This window comes from Gymnodraco acuticeps, unplaced genomic scaffold (assembly GCF_902827175.1).
Source record: "Gymnodraco acuticeps unplaced genomic scaffold, fGymAcu1.1, whole genome shotgun sequence".
NCBI classification, from domain to species: domain Eukaryota; kingdom Metazoa; phylum Chordata; class Actinopteri; order Perciformes; family Bathydraconidae; genus Gymnodraco; species Gymnodraco acuticeps.
Genome location: NW_022991881.1, coordinates 148,736 through 162,451, shown reverse-complemented (window position 1 = coordinate 162,451; position 13,716 = coordinate 148,736). Strand labels below are relative to the sequence as shown.

The 13,716-nt window shown below is 39.5% G+C and overlaps 1 protein-coding gene across 4 annotated transcripts in view; it reads left to right on the top strand.

Moving 5' to 3' along the window:
- The window catches only part of myt1a (myelin transcription factor 1a), a 45,755-nt gene extending 34,087 nt beyond the window's left edge, over nt 1-11,668 (top strand). The window contains exons 19-24 of one of the 4 annotated variants that reach the window (XM_034199947.1): nt 1,405-1,488; nt 2,934-3,155; nt 6,494-6,585; nt 6,760-6,863; nt 7,053-7,196; nt 10,615-11,668. In XM_034199947.1, coding sequence (XP_034055838.1) covers nt 1,405-1,488; nt 2,934-3,155; nt 6,494-6,585; nt 6,760-6,863; nt 7,053-7,196; nt 10,615-10,758 — 790 coding nt within the window. In that variant the 3' untranslated portion in view covers nt 10,759-11,668. Of the gene's footprint in view, nt 1-1,404; nt 1,489-2,894; nt 3,156-6,493; nt 6,586-6,759; nt 6,864-7,052; nt 7,197-10,614 lie in introns of all 4 variants that reach the window. The other 3 variants (XM_034199946.1, XM_034199945.1, XM_034199944.1) reach the window with 3 other exon arrangements.
- Nucleotides 11,669-13,716: the final 2,048 nt, after the last annotated feature.

The window sequence follows — 13,716 nt, the reverse complement described above, 5'->3', positions numbered from 1 at the left end:
ATAATATATATATATCTATCTCTCTATCTATGTCTATCTCTCTCTCTATATATATATATATATATATATATATATATATATATATATCTATCTATCTCTCTCCCTATATATATATATATCTATATCTATCTCTCTCTATATATATATATATATATATATATATCTATCTATCTCTCTCTATATATCTCTCTATATATATATATATATATATATATATATATTAGGGCTGTCAGTCGATTAAAATATTTAATCGCGATTAATCGCATGATTGTCCATAGTTAATCGTGATTAATCGCAAATTAATCGCACATTTTTGATCTGTTCTAAATGTACCTTAGAGGAATATTTTTCAAGTTTTTAATACTGTTATCAACATATGAGTGGACAAATATGCTTTATGCTAAGGTTTATTATCATTTGAACAATGACAAATATACTCATGAATATTAAACACAACAACCTCTGAACATTACAAATATTCGCCTCAATTCAACCTGGAACCTCTCTTATACAATAATACAATGTGTGTGTGTGTGTGTGTGTGTGTGTGTGTGTGTGTGTGTGTGTGTGTGTGTGTGTGTGTGTGTGTGTGTGTGTGTGTGTGTGTGTGTGTGTGTGTGTGTGTGTGTGTGTGTGTGTGTGTGTGTGTGTGTGTGTGTGTGTGTGTGTGTGTGTGTGTGTGTGTGTGTGTGTGATGGATCGTTGGAGCTATGTGCAACTCAAGGCATATGCTCGAACGGGAGCTGCCTGGACGCTGCAATCATGTTGCGCACTATCCGTGCTGAGTGTGCTGACTTCTCGTACAATGTCCCACTGTCTGGCTGCCTGCATCAAGTCAAGTGCTCGGCGCAGTTGTGGCGAAATGTCGCTCCTCTGTTTTCATTTAAACAGCTCCTTCTATCCATTAGCGCAGCTAGCTAGCACCAGATGCTAACAACAACAATGCACGTAAGGTCTCTCTCTCGCTCGCTCGTGCCACACACACCCTCCCGGTCCTCCCAACAGCCAGTCGGTGCCTGCCGGTGAGCGTGGAAGTGTGGTCTGCCACAAGCGGGCGGCAGGAGCGGGGCTGTCAGCATCAGCTTGTAGATGGTATTTTAAACTCGATGCGCTCTGAAACTACGGGGCGGCCGAGGACAAAAAATACACATGCGTTAATCGCGTTAAAATAATTAGTGGCGTTAATTTTTTTTTTGCGTTAACGCGTTATTAACGCGTTAACTTGACAGCCCTAATATATATATATATATATATATATCTCTATCTATGTCTCTCTCTCTCTATATATATATATATATATATATATATATATATATATATATATATCTCTATATATCTGTCTGTCTATCTGCCCTCTCCCTCTCTGTACTGACCCACTGTGACTCTCTCTCTTCCTCTCTGCAGTCTGTCCGGATGCCCCAGAGCCAAGAAGGGGGGGGTTAAACTAACCCCCACCAAGGATGACAAGGAGGACTCTGAGCTGTTGAGGTGAGCAGCAGTAGCTCTACTGTTAGAAGGACAAAGTATAATTAAGTGATTAACAACAATTACTCACTTTGTTTTTGACAAATATTATTATTGGCAGTGTTTTTTCCAAAAAAAGACATTACACAAAGTATAACCCCCTAAAGGTAAATACATTCAAATACATAAATACAACATAGTCACAATAAAAAAAGTAATATTTAAATTAATAACATACAAAAATATACATGTTGACAGTGAACAATAATTACAAAAGAAAACTCAAAACAACATACATTTTAAAAAATGATGTAAATGGACATGTGAAATTGTCAAAAGGTTTAAACAGGAAGTAACAAAGCTGGTAGACAGGAAGCTACATCACATCCAATCAGATTGCCTACTAATTGGCAAGGTCGTACCTAGCTCCTTTCGGAAAAATGTATGAATGTCCCCATACAGCAGGTCTCAGGCTGTCCCTTTCCAGTATAGCGCCATGTCGCCAGACAAGGAGAGAGCTTTTCTAAACACGGATTGGTTGAGGGGATTTTTTTTTTTTTTCCAAAGACTGCTATTATAGCTTTAGTTTTTTCTTGTTGTCATTACGTTGTTGAATCATAGGGAGAACACCAAGAATACAGAGTGTTGAGCATTCTGGAAGAGTGGCTGAATCTATTTGTGATGATGTGGCCAGAACATCTTCCCCAAACATTTTGATATCTGGCCAGCAGTGGAACAGTGTTCCCTGATCATTATTACATGTTGCACATTGATCTGGACTATTTGCATCAAAATGGTATGCTGACGTTTACTGAATCACAGATTTCTATAATAATCAGAGGTGTAAAGTAACTAAATTAATTTACTCAAGTACCGTATTTAAGTACAATTTTAAGATACTAGTACTTTCTTGAGTATTTCAATTTGTCCACCCCATGGAGGGGCTACTTTTTTCTCAACTACATGTATTTAATCCCTTTAGTTACTTTACAGATGTGGATGAATGATGTGAAATCTAATCAAGTGTTAAATCAGACTTTAGTTCCACCTGGAGTAAATCCACAAGCTACCCTGCAGTATACAAAGTCATTCAAACTAGCTGCACCTTTACCAGCTTTGAAAACACTTTCATGATCAATCATTATAAAACATATCAGATATATTATTCTGAAATGGACCAATCTGCACAAGGACTACTTTTACTGTCGCTACTTTCACTATATTTTGATGCTAATACTTTTCTACTTTTACTTGAGGAACATTTTGAATGCAGGACTTTAACTGTAACAGAGTATTCCTACACTCTGGTACTTCTACTTTTACTCAAGTATAACATCTGAGTACTTCTCCCACCTCTGATTATAATTCTAAGACTAAACACCACATGTATTGACGTGTCAGTGTGGGCCCACCTTTCCCCCTCTGCTCAGTGAAAGAGGAGGCAGTGACACGGAGCTCTCTGTCTCCAGGTGTCCGGTTCCTGGCTGTGACAGTCTGGGCCACATCAGTGGGAAGTACGCCACCCACCGCAGTGCCTACGGCTGTCCGCTGGCCGCGCGCCGGCAGAAGGAGGGTCTTCTTAACGGCACTCCCTTCTCCTGGAAGGCTTTCAAGACGGAGGGCCCGACCTGCCCGACACCAGCCTGCGACGGCTCGGGCCACGCCAACGGCAGCTTCCTGACGCACCGCAGGTACCCCCCCATCTGAGAGTTCACAGAGTCATCTGAAAGTGCAATCATTTCAAACTGTTGCAGGTATTTCTCACACTCATCAACCTGATCTTTCTTACCTACTCTAGAGAAGTTGTAAAAGTATGCTAAAAATACAGGAAACCTTCTGGAAGTGAGCCGGGCATCGAAGAATATGTTGGTAGTGTTCAAACGGTGGTACTGCCTTACCGTGACAGTCAGGTGGTGCCATTAACCCCAAAAATACCTTTTCCATTGACTTAGAATTGGTAAAGAGACGTCAGTAAATCCCTTTTTTTCTCTCCATTCAATTGACTGAGCCAAGACCAGCGTCTGGAAATGCGCATGCTCTATTTACCTAACCCCAGATAATCCCGATACTTCAGTTTTCGAGAGCCAGGCCATTTTTTCTTCATGCAAGGCAAGGCAAGGCAAGGCAAGGCATTTAAAATCAGTCATTAAAAAGAAAAGCTAATAAAATAAACATTAAAAGAAAAAATACATGGATAAAAGTTACAGTGCAGTCTAAGATATGAATAGTTCAATTAAAAGCAGCGACAAAAAGAAAAGTCTTCAGCCTGGATTTAAAAGTAGTCAGAGTTGCAGCGGACCTGCAGGTTTCTGGGAGTTTGTTCCAGAGATTTGGAGCATAATAACTGAATGCTGCTTCTCCATGTTTAGTTCTGACTCTGGGGACAGAAAGCTGACCAGTCCCTGAAGACCTGAGAGATCTGGATGGTTCATAATTTAGCAGGAGGTCAGAAATGTATTTTGGGCCTCAACCATTCAGTGCTTTATAAACCAGCAGCAGTATTTTGAAATCTATTCTTTGACACACAGGAAGCCAGTGTAAAGACTTCAGAACAGGAGTGATGTGATCCACTTTCTTAGTGTTAGTGAGGACTCGAGCAGCAGCGTTCTGAATCAGCTGCAGCTTTCTAATAGATTTTTTAGTGAGACCTGTGAAGACACCATTGCAGTAGTCGAGTCTACTGAAGATAAAAGCATGGACAGGTTTTTCCAAATCCTGCTGTGACATTAGTCTTTTAATCCTAGATATATTCTTTAGGTGATAGTAGGCTGATTTAGTAACAGTTTTAATGTGGCTGTTGAAACTCAGGTCAGAGTCCATGACTACACCTAGATTTCTGGCTTTATCTGTTGTTTTGAACATTGCAGACTCATTGTTAGCTCAGCGCTAACTTTTATACGTTCTGCCTTGGCTCCAAAAACCATTACCTCAGTTTTATCTTTGTTTAATTGGAGAAAGTTCTGACACATCCAGTCATTGATTTGTTCAATGCACTTACTCAGTGTTTGAATTGGAGCATAGTCTCCTGGTAAAATTGTCACGTACATTTGTGTGTCATCTGCATAGCTATGGTAACTTATTTTGTTATTCTTCATTATCTGAGCCAGTGGTAGCATGTAGATGTTAAAGAGAAGAGGCCCCAAGATGGAGCCTTGAGGTACCCCACAGGTCATATTTGTCAACTCAGATGTGTATTTACCTATAGAAACAAAGTTGTTTCTGTCCTTTAAGTAGGATTCAAACCAATTTAGAACTGTTTCCGAAAGTCCCACCCAGTTTTCCAGTCGGTCTAGTAATATGCTGTGGTCAACAGTGTCAAACGCAGCACTGAGATCTAATAATACTAACACTGAAGTTCTGCCACTGTCTGTGTTTAAGTGGATGTCATTAAAGACCTTTACAAGAGCAGTCTCAGTGCTGTGGTTTGGACGAAAGCCTGACTGGAACACATCGAAACAGTTATTTAAATGCAAGAAATTACTCAACTGTTGAAAAACAACTTTTTCAATGATTTTACCTAGAAATGGGAGGTTTGATATGGGCCTGTAATTGTTCATTACTGAATCATCTAGATTATTCTTTTTTAAGAGCGGTTTAATGACTGCAGTTTTCAGGGCCTGTGGGAAAATACCTGAGTGAAGAGATGTGTTTACTATATGAAGTAGATCTGAGGCCATGCAAGGCAAAACATCTTTGAAAAATCCTGTTGGAATAATATCAAGGCAGCAGGAGGAGGATTTCAGAAGTTGTATAATGTCCTCTAGGTTTTTATCATTAATCTGATGGAATTGTGTCATGGTGTTTGAATTGATGTTAAGTGGACATAGAGACAACACATTTGCTGTTCCTGATGCAGAGGCACTGACTGCTTGTCTAATTTTCTGAATTTTGTCAATGAAAAAGGCAAAATCATTGCACGCCCTGGTGGATAGAAATTCAGAGGCTACTGACACTGGGGGGTTAGTTAGTCTGTCGACGGTAGCAAACAAGGCACGTGCGTTGTTTTTGTTTTTGGTAATGATGTCAGAGAAGAACGATTGTCGTGCATTTTTCAATTCCAAATTATAAAGGCCAAGTCTCTCTTTATAGATTTCAAAGTGAACTTGGAGATTTGTTTTTCGCCACCTGCGTTCAGCTTTTCGACATTCTCTTTTTTCTGTTTTCACGGTCATGGCCTTTCTACATGGAGATATTTTCTTGCCAGACACTTCCTTTACCTTAGTTGGAGCAATGGCATCTATAACATTTTTAATTTTTGAATTAAAATGATCTACTAGCTCATTTACTGAGATGTTAGCAGGGGCAAGTGTGGAAGAGAAATTCTGAGTAAACATTTCCCTAGTATTTTCAGTTAAATATCGCTTTGTGGTTACCTCTTTTTGAACATTTTTGTGAACAGAAATAGAGCTCTCAAAGAAAACACAGGAATGGTCACAGAGTGCAACATCAGTCACCACAACCTTAGAGATATTCAGACCCTTTGAGATAATTAAGTCCAGAGTGTGCCCCTTATTGTGCGTGGGCTCCGTCACATGCTGAGTCAGTCCATAGCTATCAAGAACACAAAACAGTTCTTTAGCCCCTCTGTCCTGGGGGTTGTCAACATGGATGTTAAAATCACCAACAATGACTAGACGGTCAAAGTCAATACACACTATAGACAGCAGTTCAGTAAAGTCATCTCAGGTGCCAAACTCAGTATCAGAGTAACTATATGTGATTTCTGCACTAGCCTCAGTAAGGGCGCTTAAAAACATGCTGGCCAAAAACAAGCACTGATACAATTATCTTCAGTACTAACGTCTGTGCCAATTGTTTCAAGTGAGTTGTGAGCTCCTTAAGACCCTCACAACGCGATAAAGAGCAGAACATAGAATCTCTATGAAAACACCACAGGCTCTTTGGTGCACGGCGGCCCTAGAGACAGGTTTACTGCGGCTTCTTCTATATCCCGACAAATAATGAGTCCTTCATGAGCCTAATGTTCATAATGCCACTGCTCTTGGTCCTGATCAGATGCTCCTCTCAGTCTGTCAGGTTGTCCCAGAGCGTCGGCCAACAAGAAGAGAGCCAAGTTACCCGGAGACGAGTACATCACCGCCAAGTTCAGAGCCAGCGATGGTAAGAGACTTTTCTTGTGTCCCAAAATGCTATCATTACTACCAATACCAATATTTATAGATGTGCCACTACAAGTTGTGCACCACACATATTAGTGATAATAGAGATGTGTGGCTGCCAGAGGAAGGTCTGGCAGGTGAATTCCTGTTTGCTGACTGCGTGTTGTGTTCTCAGTTCTGGACAACGATGAGGACATCAAGCAGCTCAACAAGGAGATCAACGAGCTGAGCGAGTCCAACGGTGAGATGGAGGCCGACATGATGAACCTGCACACTCAGGTGAGGCCCAGCTGTCTGCAGGGAGCCGCTGGACATGGTGAAGCTGTCACTCACTGCAGCTTTTTCAGTGGACTTACCTGAAAAGTACCCTGCAGCCACAAACGTTTTCCTACATTATTATTATCATTTGTATTTCCGGTTTTATTGTCAAGCTCTCTTCTTCAGGTTGTGTATGTGTCTGTGTTTCAGATCTCTTCAATGGAGAACAACCTAAAGAGCATGGAGGAGGAGAACAAACATATCGAGGAGAGGAACGAGGCCTTGTTCCTGGAGCTGTCCGGCCTGAGTCAGGCCCTGATCCGCAGCCTGGCCAACATCCGCCTGCCCGCCATGGTGAGCATCTGCACAATGACATGTTAGAGGAAACCTTTCCACTGTCTGGCTCTGCAGGACCTTACTGCAGGAGGCATTTGGTCAATGTTTTTAAATACATTGATATTACCAATTTCTTTGAGATTTTACAATGCAACATTAGAACGAAAAAGTAAAATACTTCTTGCAAGGTCTTATTATTTTTCTGAATTTTGTCAAATGTATTTGACAATCAAGTCCAAAAAAGAATCACAGCCCTAAGAAGGATATTTTCATCCATTTAACAGCAGAGGAAATCAGTGAACCCAGGTGTTGACAGAGTCTACAGCATATCAAATATTAGATTACTCTCAGTAAATGTTGAGTCATACTAAGTAAGCTTAGAAAGAATGGCATCCAAGCACAGTTCTCACTAAGTATCAGTGCAGGAGCCTTCCAAAACGGACAGATGATGAATGGAGACCATAAAGCTGTAGCTCAAACTGAGGTGGATAAACCCTTCAGCTCAGAAACTCATGTGCTCAGCTTCTAATAACAATCCCTTAAAAGAACTCTAAAAAACCAAAGGATCATGATCTTGTAAATAGCACCTTCTTCAATGGGCTAGCACAGGTGTCCCAGCTTTATTCCCTGAGGGCCACAGAAAAACATACAGCCCTCCAGAGTTTCATTCATTTCATGTTGGCAGCTCATCCCTTAAACAGCAGCCTGAGACGGCCTCTCCCTTCACAGCCCCCTATAAGGGGGGGGGGGGCAACCGGGGGAAATAGGAAGGGTTTACTTCTTGTTATGCAGATAAGTTATTGGGCATTTTTGATCAAATAACATTTGTTGGAAAATATTATCATCAAAAAAAGTGGCTTATTAACACATGAATACTGTGTCATATATGTTTCGATATATTTAAGAAGAACATTATAAGTGAAGCACGAGTTTCAGGTGTGGGTCATATTCCATTATACTTTAACAATTAGTTGAGGGCCAATTAAAACGGACCTGGGCTTGGATATAACCTCTTTTAAATCATTTTTATAAGGCAAGGCAAGTTTATTTATATAGCACTTTTTAACACAAGGCAATTCAAAGTGCTTTACAAAAAATGAAAGACATTAAGAAAAAGGCATTTCAAATCAGTCATTAAAAAGAAAAGCTAATAAAATAAACATTAAAAGAAAAAACACATGGATAAAAGTTTCAGTGCAGTCTAAGATATGAATAGTTCAATTAAACATTAAAAGAAAAAGTACATGGATAAAAGTTACAGTGCAGTCTAAGATATGAATAGTTCAATTAAAAGCAGCGACAAAAAGAAAAGTCTTCAGCCTGGATTTAAAAGTAGTCAGAGTTGCAGCGGACCTGCAGGTTTCTGGGAGTTTGTTCCAGATATTTGGAGCATAATAACTGAATGCTGTTTTACCATGTTTAGTTCTGACTCTGGGGACAGAAAGCTGACCAGTCCCTGAAGACCTGAGAGATCTGGATGGTTCATAATTTAGCAGGAGGTCAGAAATGTATCCTGGGCCTAAACCATTCAGTGCTTTATAAACCAGCAGCAGTATTTTGAAATCTATTCTTTGACACACAGGAAGCCAGTGTAAAGACTTCAGAACTGGAGTGATGTGATCCACTTTCTTAGTGTTAGTGAGGACTCGAGTAGCGGCGTTCTGAATCAGCTGCAGCTTCCTAATATATTTTTTAGTGAGACCTGTGAAGACACCATTGCAGTAGTCCACTCTACTGAAGATAAAAGCATGGACAAGTTTTTCCAAATCCTGCTGTGACATTAGTCTTTTAATCCTAGATATATTCTTTAGGTGATAGTAGGCTGATTTAGTAACTGTTTTAATGTGACTGTTGAAACTCAGGTCAGAGTCCATGACTACACCTAGATTTCTGGCTTTATCTGTTGTTTTGAACATTGCAGACTGAAGCTCAGCGCTAACTTTTATACGTTCTGACTTGGCTCCAAAAACCATTACCTCAGTTTTATCTTTGTTTAATTGGAGAAAGTTCTGACACATCCAGTCATTGATTTGTTCAATGCACTTACTCAGTGTTTGAATTGGAGCATAGTCTCCTGGTGAAATTGTTACGTAAATTTGTGTGTCATCTGCATTGCTATGGTAACTTATTTTGTTGTTTTTCATTATCTGAGCCAGTGGTAGCATGTAGATGTTAAAGAGAAGAGGCCCCAAGATGGAGCCTTGAGGAACCCCACATGTCATATTTGTCAACTCAGATGTGTATTTACCTATAGAAACAAAGTTGTTTCTGTCCTTTAAGTAGGATTCAAACCAATTCAGAACTGTTTCCGAAAGTCCCACCCAGTTTTCCAGTCGGTCTAGTAATATGCTGTGGTCAACAGTGTCAAACGCAGCACTGAGATCTAATAATACTAACACTGAAGTTCTGCCACTGTCTGTGTTTAAGTGGATGTCATTAAAGACCTTTACAAGAGCAATCTCAGTGCTGTGGTTTGGACGAAAGCCTGACTGGAACACATCGAAACAGTTATTTAAATGCAAGAAATTACTCAACTGTTGAAAAACAACTTTTTCAATGATTTTACCTAGAAATGGCAGGTTTGATATGGGCCTGTAATTGTTCATTACTGAAGCATCTAGATTATTCTTTTTTAAGAGTGGTTTAATGACTGCAGTTTTCAGGGCCTGTGGAAAAATACCTGAGTGAAGAGATTTGTTTACTATATGAAGTAGATCTGAGGCCATGCAAGGCAAAACATCTTTGAAAAATCCTGTTGGAATAATATCAAGGCAGCAGGAGGAGGATTTCAGAAGTTGTATAATGTCCTCTAGGTTTTTATCATTAATCTGATGGAATTGTGTCATGATGTCTGAATTGATGTTAAGTGGACATAGAGACAACACATTTGCTGTTCCTGATGCAGAGGCACTGACTGCTTGTCTGATTTTCTGAATTTTGTCAGTGAAGAAGGAGGCAAAATCATTGCACGCCCTGGTGGATAGAAATTCAGAGACTACTGACACTGGGGGGTTAGTTAGTCTGTCGACGGTAGCAAACAAGGCACGTGCGTTGTTTTTGTTTTTGGTAATGATGTCAGAGAAGAAAGACTGTCGTGCGTTTTTCAATTCCAAATTATAAAGGCCAAGTCTCTCTTTATAGATTTCAAAGTGAACCTGGAGATTTGTTTTTCGCCACCTGCGTTCATCTTTTCGACATTCTCTTTATACACATATACAAAGAACTGCTATAGCTAGCTTGACTCGCTGAGTGGAGCACCGAGGTGGAGGTTTCTGTCAAATGTTCCACAGTCCATGGTGCGCGTTGCTAGTGACAACAGAGCTAGTGTTGCATTGTTCTGAGTGACAAGTGGAAGTGTGCAACTCAAACTCAAGACTCACTGCCTGAGACATTTGGATATGATTTGTCTTTGACCTCTGACCTTGCTTGGTTCCAGCAGGAGCCTGTGTCGGAGCAGAACTTTGACAGCTATGTGGAAACCCTGACCCACATGTTCACCAATAAAGACTGCTACCAGAACCCTGAGAACCGGGCTCTGCTGGAGTCCATCAACCAGGCGGTGAAGGGCATCGAGGTGTGACGGACAGGAGCACAGGCGGCGGGACATCAAAGCGACTACATCCATCTTTCTTTCCAAACCTTTAGATTATGTATGTAATTAATTATTCTCATTTGGAGCTTCGTCAGCTGTTCTTTGCATTAGTTTGATGTTTGCATGTTGCTTTATGATGGTATGAGCGTGAACACATAGTGTGAGCAGGGCTTCTCCAGTTACAGGCACTCAGTGCAGAGGGTCAGGAATGCAGTATGAGCCTGAGCTGAGCACATCCTCTTAGTTAGTGAACATATCCCAGCACTCATTAATGTTGATAGTATTCTATATGAGCATAGTGTTGTTGCACCTCCAGGACTAGTTTGTAGATTCATTCTTAATATTGCTGTGTAACTATTTAAGTCATTTGCAAATGTTGGTTTAATAATGTATTCATTCATGTCTGCTGTATTATTCTTTATGTTAGCCTATTTATTATTCATTATTTATTTATTTATTTATTCACTTTTTTAATTTTAAAATGCTACCTGAGAAGATTGAAATGGTAACCAAGAGAAGGGAATCATTTCCTCTGCATTGTTGAACAATGAGGAAATATTTTAAGATATCAACTATGAATTGTTTTATATATCTTATTTATTTAAAATACTGGGATCTTTTTAAGTGCAAATATTTTGTAACTAAAAGTTTTTTAATAATTTTCTAAAGATTTTTTTTGGGTGCTTCCGTTTATATGATTTTCCTTTTTATTTTCACAAACTATTTTGAGTACATTGCAATACACAGGGAAAATTGAGCTGCACATATTTGGTATTTATTTGGTGATGAAGAACAAAGTGATGGTGAATATTTATTTTGTATTGTCTAAGTGTTACTGATGGCTGTGTATGGATTAGTCTTTGGGTTGCTTTTGAAATAAAGGTTAACCCACAGTAAACGTGACTGATGTATGTTTATATTGACTCAATATACACAGGCTTTCAAAAGTATCCATCCCCCTTGAAATGAAGGAGCTCTTTCTGGATCACAAGTGATAATTCAACCAAATCTTCCTGTCAGAATATGTATAGCATCCCCCATGTAACAGTATATTTTGAATGCCAATATGAATTATTCGTCAGCAGACCTTTAAAAGAAAATGAAAAACCGGAAAATGCTGCTTGCCAAAGTATTCAGATTGTAAACATTAATATTTGGTACAGCCATCTTTTGCTGCGGTAACAGTGTTTTGTGGTAAGTATCTCGCAGCTAAAACTGTTCAGAGGGATTTCTGACGGTATAAACAAAACAAAATCTCAATGTAATGCATAAACCCAACACGTTTTCTGAGGAGGGTTGAATACAACCATGCCACTTGTTAGAGTGGGTGAGGTCCTGATAATTTATTCCGGGAAATTACTCTGACCTACTAATTGACCTGACCGAAGTTATTGAGTCTATGTAAGTTTACTGCTTGGCTCAGATCCACCAAGGTCAGCAAGATCTCACCTCTATTAACTCCCCGAAGAACCAGGTTCAATTAGCTGCTGTTTCAATTCAGACGACTCTCTTAAATCTGTTTAAGCGATCCCGAAGGATTTTGATATCAGTAAATGAGGTGTGTTCCTACCTAAGTGTGAGTGTGGCATGGTGCAATCTTACCTTTGAAGCAGGAGAGGAGAGCGCAGATGTCTTTTAAGTTGTCCCAATCCAAAAGGTGGGATCAGTTTATTTGAAGAAAAATTGGTCCAAACTAATACAGGGTTTTTACCTTCTCTCTTTAACACATTATAATCATACTAAACAAAATGATGCTGTGATCATGTTCAAATATGAAACTTTAATTCACAGTCTTACATATATTACCAAAATTGTAATTTCAACTGCCCAATTCAGTTGTGATTTTTAAATCTCCCGATAGAATTTAGAGTTATTTCCTCATAAATGACCGGTGATAATAAAAAGCACATTCAAACTTTCATTTTCACCCAATCAATTCACATACATTTCATACCTTTTTTCCGACACAGATGGCGGGTACTAACATCCACAAACACATACCTATCTCCTGCAGGTATTCGGAGGAAGATCCTCACAGGTGGCGGTTACTAATACTCACAAACACACTCCTATCCGACACAGATGGCGGGTACTAACATCCACAAACACATACCTATCTCCTGCAGGTATTCGGAGGAAGATCCTCACAGGTGGCGGTTACTAATACTCACAAACACATCTCAATTAATTCCACTCATTCACAAAGTAATTCACTCAGCTTTCAACGAAGAAAATCAAGAGATATTTACCAAGTTTGAGAGAACCTTACCGAGAGCTATTAACCCAGCTCTGAGGGCCAGAGCCTACCGGGAGAGAGTATACCAGGGGAACCCCCCTCTCTCTCTCTCTCCCTCCAAAAAGCCAGTCTCTTTTTGCTCAAAAAACAGGATAGAAACCCCAAAAACACCTCCTCCATACCCAACCAATGAAACAAACTGGGCATGGCCACTGATGTACAGGACTGGACATATTCTATTGGCTATGGCATAAGACACACCTTCCCATGTTTGTGTAAAAAAGGACATGACCAGACATATTCTATGGCTATGACATAACTACCTTTTTGAGGCCTCAATGTGTTTCTCCTTAAGTCCGGAGCCCCCCTCCCTGTGTACTGCTGTGAGAGGATAGGGAAGAAACTGCCTACTCTCTTATCACTGACACCCATAAATCATTATAGGTCTTACACTCAACTTAACAAACCACTTTGTTTATACTGTAAATATAGAAAAACATAACATATGAAACATTTTCATCGTGAGTTATACAAGAATATAATTGATTATAATTAACTTTTGTTTTAAGTATTCAACATACTATGAAGATCTCAACACCCTCTTTTTAAAACGCAAAGTTATCAAAACAGCAACAACTAAAATTGTAAGCATACATACATATTCAAAAACCATCAAGAAGCATTCTCATTATGGGTTTATACAATAATAT